The sequence below is a fragment of the Pollicipes pollicipes genome, unplaced genomic scaffold, assembly GCF_011947565.3.
Source record: "Pollicipes pollicipes isolate AB1234 unplaced genomic scaffold, Ppol_2.1 Scaffold_5724;HRSCAF=6776_pilon_pilon_pilon, whole genome shotgun sequence".
Classification (NCBI taxonomy): Eukaryota; Metazoa; Arthropoda; class Thecostraca; order Pollicipedomorpha; family Pollicipedidae; genus Pollicipes; species Pollicipes pollicipes.
The window spans coordinates 44134625-44139952 of record NW_023596746.1 but is presented as its reverse complement, the minus strand read 5'-3'; the positions used below and the strand labels follow the sequence as shown (position 1 = coordinate 44139952).

The 5328-nt window shown below is 58.9% G+C and overlaps 1 protein-coding gene across 1 annotated transcript; it reads left to right on the top strand.

Annotated features, from left to right (window-relative positions):
- Window positions 1-267: 267 nt before the first annotated feature.
- Window positions 268-4775, top strand: LOC119103095 (uncharacterized). Its single transcript, XM_037226544.1, has 8 exons — window positions 268-308; window positions 2071-2190; window positions 2443-2508; window positions 2799-3003; window positions 3049-3438; window positions 3592-3762; window positions 3929-4618; window positions 4770-4775. The coding sequence occupies exons 1-8, from the start codon at window positions 268-270 to the stop codon at window positions 4773-4775; spliced, it is 1689 nt and encodes a 562-aa protein (XP_037082439.1).
- The last annotated feature ends 553 nt before the right edge of the window (window positions 4776-5328 follow it).

Genomic DNA, 5328 nt, shown 5'->3' with positions numbered 1-5328 from the left:
ACTGTTTTACCTCCCTGTTCTGTGCATTTTTTCTCTGCTCTGTACATATGCAAAGGCCCGTTGACCCGCAGCACCGGCAATGAACCAAATGTTTTGTACCTGAATTGAAGAAGAATTGGAAAAAAGCATTGGCGTCTGCATACGTCTCGGCTGGCGAGCTGTCGCTGCCCAGTGTCTTCTTTCCGTTCATCGAGTGCCGCACATCCATTGCCACAACTCACTGTCATGACCGGGCTGGCAAAAATGCTTGTGCGGAGCTGTGTCATGATGTACGGCGTGGACGACCTGATGGCTCATCGCGCCCGCCAGTACGGGCTGTCGCATGGACGTCCGAAGCAAGTGGACTGCTGCATGAACGGCCATATGACTACCCATAAGGAATGAGTAACTGGCTGACCGTTCCTTGCCGTTCGATCCTGAGTGATGGCGATGAAATGTGCTCCAGACAATTTGATGTAATGGTATCGTCCAAAAATGCTCTTCACGCAACTTGTGTTCTGAGATTATCAAGCAATTTGTGAGGACGCTTACACTCTGCTGAGCTGTGTGAATCGGCATACCCATGGATTAGGTAAACAGCTGGCATCTCAACTGGCATCACTGCTTAGTGTGTTGCTTGACAATAGCTCAGGAATAGGGGTGGGTGGGAGGGAGAGAGAAAGAGCAGGAACCAGGGCGTCTCAGCCCCGATTTTAAGAACATGAAGCATTGCTGTCATGGGCGTTGACTGGAAATAAATAAGCAAGAAGGGCTGCCCGGCCTCCTGCCAGGGAAAAATTCAATAGCACATTTCAGTGGGTGTGATCCTTGTCGTTTGACAGAGGGCGATGTACTGCAGTCGCACGGTGTGAATGGGCTTGGCTCAGTTATCACCGGTGGCTGCGTATTTGTGCGGATGCACGGTTCAGGGTTGTATAGCCGATTCTCGCAATCGCTGACCAATTGCGGTAGTGTTCGTCTGCGACGCTCGGACATTCTTTTCGGGTCTAGCGGTGACCAGGTCCAATGCCAGATTGGATAGCTGTGGATACTGAGAGACGCAGCATAGCACGATTAGTTTACATGCTATTCACACGCATGACGCGTACTTTTGCCTGTAATTATCGCCATATTCGAGCACCTTTTATGGTTTCTAGCGTCCACGGAGCCGTCCCATGGCCTGGATTCAGTAGTGTTCTGCAACTGCCGATTTTTTTTTTTTTACCAAAACATATGCTCCCGTGTAAATGTGTACTTTAAAATACATCACGCTCTTAGGATGCAACTGATTTCATGTGAGCTAGAGGAGTTTGGAATGCGGTCAACAGTCATGCCACCGCAGTAGCACCTCTTTTTTAAAATATTTAATCCGAGCCTTTTTGAAGGAATGGATTGATCTTGATCCCTACCATCCCATTCCGCAATTCCATGGCAACGGCAGAACTTGATGGCAGAAAGTTCAACGTGGTGCAATATGTGGCACAGTCCGTCCTGCTCTCTAGCGTCACCTGGCCTTTCGCGTGCCCGCTGCCACCGGCCGTAGGCCATACCCGTCATTGTGAAATAGCGGCTGCCAAAACCGACTCGAACCCAATGTAGCGGTGGACCATGCTCCGGGACCATGTGTCAGCATGTAAAGCGAGTGGGGCGATGACTCATGTCTGAGTGAGGGGAACAATCACGGCTCGGGACGGTGCGTCACAGTGGTGCCGGCCAGTCGCTCGCAGATCGTGTTGCGGGGCTGAGCCTTAGAAGGAGTACAAGAGGTGCTGCTCGGGCGCGTGGGGTGGGTCTCTCCCTGCAGGCGTCGTGTGCGGCAGGTCACCGCTGCGTGTGAGACAGTCCGACCGATAATTCTTTTCATCATCGAATACAAGCTATTTCGGCCAGAATGCCCGAGACCCCGGCAGCAGCTGCAGGCGGTGTGACGACATTCATCACGGCTGGTGGCGCAGCAACACCAGCGTCAGCCAGCGGGAGCAGGGCCGTCACGCGGGATGGAAGCGGGCCGTTTGACGCCCGGCTCATCCCAGAGTACGATGGGTCGTCGGACGTCGTGGAGTGGTTCACGCGCGCTGCGGTACTGTGCAGGCATCACGGCGTGGACCTGACCGGCGTCCTGCCAGCACGGCTCACGGGCGGCGCCTTCGCTGTCTGGCTGCAGATGCCAGAGGCATCGCGGGACTCCGCGGACGCCGTGCGCGACGCATTGTACGACGCGTTAACCTCGTGAGTCTGCGGACATGTACCTTGCAGACCTGCGCCGGCTCGCCACCCTGTTCGGCGGAGTGCCTGACAGCGCACTCGTCTGCGCATTCGTCTCCGACCTGCCAGACGAATTGTGCAAGACGATCCCGGGCGGCACCCGCGCGGAGGCGCTGGACCTAGCGAGCGTTCTCGCACGGGCGCGAGCCGTGCTCAGCGATGAACGCGTCGCTGTGGCAGCGGCCGCGGCGCGTGCAGAGGCGCCTCCATGAGACCCGACGACGGGTTTGGCGAGACGCCCACTGCGACGCTGCTGGACGTGCGGTGAGTCGGGCCACATCGCCGTCGCCTGTCCACAGCGTCGGTCGGGAAACGAGTCGAGGAAGGGGGGGGGGGGGGGGACGCCGCGTCAGCGTGAGCGCCGTCTCCCCGCCATTAAGGGGCGCGCCGCCCATCACCCGGCTGGAGGTGAACGGGCGGATGGTCAGCGTGCTGGTGGACACGGGCTGTACGGACAGGCTCGTGTACACTGGCCGCTGCGAAAAATGGACACCGCGGACGGTGAAAATGGCCACGATTAACGGCCAAGAACTCAGATGCTGCGGGACCGGCAGCATAGTGGTTAATAGCAAGGACCGTCGAGTGACGCTCGAGGTCCTGGTAGTGCCGGACCGACCGCTGGGTGTTGACATCATGCTCGGCATGAGTGGCATCACTGCCCTGGGAGGCATCAGCATGCAGACGCCGACAGATGTGCGGTTCTGTGCGGCGGCAGCTGTGACCCAGCGAGGCCTGGAGGTGGACGCAGTCGACTTTACGGCGAGGTTTAGCGGCGAGTAGCAAGCGTGGACGGTCGCCTGGAAGTGGACGGACGGCACAGGTCCAGAATGTCTACGCAACTTGGTGGCCGAGTATCCTGTGTCCGTGGACGCGCGGCAGGCGTACGACGCGGAGATCGACGCATGGATCAACAAGGGCTGGCTGATGCCGTACGACAAACAGGTGGATGGACCGCCGCACGGTCTGGTGCCGCTGATGGCGGTACGGCAGGCGAATCAGGATAAGGTGAGACCTCTCCTGGACTATCGCGAGCTCAACAGCTTCGTGATGGCCCACACGGCGGGCGCGGACGTCTGCGCCGACCAGCTCCGAAAGTGGCGGCGACATGGGACACGCGTCGCTGTGGTGGACCTGCGCAAAGCGCACCTGCAGCTGCGCCTGGAACGCCGACTGCGGCCCTACCAGACGGTCATGGTGCGAGGACAGCGCTACCGCCTGACACGACTGGGGTTTGGGCTCAACGTCGCCCCGATCATCATGGATGCTGTCGTTTGTGCAGTGCTGGCGGAGGACGCCGACACGCAGCGCGCCGTGCTCCCATACGTGGACGACCTGCTGGTCGACGAGGACATCGTGAGCGCAGACCGCGTGGTGCGTCACTTCGCTCGCTTCGGCCTGACTTGCAAAGCGCCGGAGCGTGAAGCGGACGGCGCGCGCCTGCTCGGCCTGCGCGTGCAGCTGGTGGATGGGAAACTGCACTGGTCGCGCGACAATGGCGTCGCTGCACCACCGGAGCAGGTCACGCGGCGCGCTGTGTTCGCATGGTGCGGCCGGCTGGCGGCTCATCTGCCCGTCAGCGGCTGGCTTCGCCCTGCTGTCGCTTGGTTGAAGCGCAGGGTGAATGCCGTCGCATGGATGGGATGACGCCACCACGGACGTAGCACTCCTCTCCCAGGTCTCTCAGACGGCAGATATACCGAGGACGAACGACCCGGCCCGCGGCTCGTGGCGCCTGACAGGTGAAAAGGTCATCGTTTGGACGGACGCCAGCGCCATTGCTGCAGGTGTGGTTATCGAGAGCCCAGACGACGGTGTGGTCCAGGATGCCTGCTGGCTGCGCCCTGAAACCGCGACGTCAACACACATCAACATGGCGGTGTGCGGGATCAACCAGGCCATCGCCTGGGGGATGGAGATCGTCGACCTCCGCACTGGCTCCGCTACGGTCCATCGGTGGATTGACGACGTGCTGAGTGGCCGCGCGCGCCTCCGCACCAAGGCGCATGGCGAAATGCTGATTCGACGGCGCATTGACGTCATCCGGCAGTTGGTGGATGAGCTGAGCCTGACGCTGACAGTCGCGCTGGTGCGGACGGATGAAAACCTAGCGGATACTCTGACCCTTGTCCCAAAGGAATGGCTGCGCGGGACTCAGGTAGACGACGGTGTGCCAGCTAGGATCCTAGCACGCACCGGGGGTGCAGGTGCCGTGGGATGTGACGAGAGCATGCGCATCGGCTCCAGGGCGGCAGCTGCCGCCGTACATGATGGTGCTGACGCGGCGAAGGGCAGTAATAGTATGGACATCGAGGCGCGGATCATCGCTGCACACGAGAGTGCCGGCCATCCAGGAATCCGCCGGACGCTGTACTTCGTGAGGCGCGACGTAGCGCGGGGGGCGTCGCGAGCCGCCACACGATCGGTTGTGGGTCGGTGCGATGTGTGCCGATCCATCGACCCAGCGCCAACGCGGTGGCGGCATGGCCCGCTGCACGTCCCCGACGCATGGTCACGTCTCGCGGTAGACGTGACCCACTACCAAGGTGGATCGTACCTGTCTCTGATCAACTGCGGCCCGTCCCGGTGCAGCCTGTGGCGGCACGCATATCAACGCCCACGACACGTTTGCGGGTGGGGTGTGGTGGATGCGGAGGGTTTCCTCTAGCCCCATAGATCTGCCATTTATAAGTTACGCTATTGCCATAGAGAAGTTAACTGCTATTGGTTGAAAAATGCATTAGTCAGACTTGTTTGCTTTCCCTTAATGATAGTTGGTCAGGGGTTGCAGGTTACGGCATACCTGGTCAAGGGGCAGTAGGTATACTGATGTGTCAGCCATCATTTCCTGCTTAGTGATTCGATCATAGATGCGCATTGCTATGCATTGCTACTTAACTTCTTGGCCTAGGTGCTACTGTATCATATCAGTTAAGTACTCCTGTAATGCAAGCTGATTTGTTTCATAGGCCTGGTTGATTATTTTGAATTACTGGACTGTGCAGGCATGGGTTGGTAGAGGTTAACCAAACAGACTTGTGGCTCTGTGGCTGGTAAGCATGATTGTTATGCAGCATGAAAATTATA

Coding starts and splice junctions, on each gene's coding strand:
- LOC119103095 (XM_037226544.1), top strand. CDS start 268: ATGTACGGCGTGGACGACCTGATGGCTCATCGCGCCCGCCA. Junction 309..2,070: donor ATGGCTCATCGCGCCCGCCA/GTACGGGCTGTC, acceptor GGTACTGTGCAG/GCATCACGGCGTGGACCTGA. Junction 2,509..2,798: donor GCGACGCTGCTGGACGTGCG/GTGAGTCGGGCC, acceptor CGGGACCGGCAG/CATAGTGGTTAATAGCAAGG.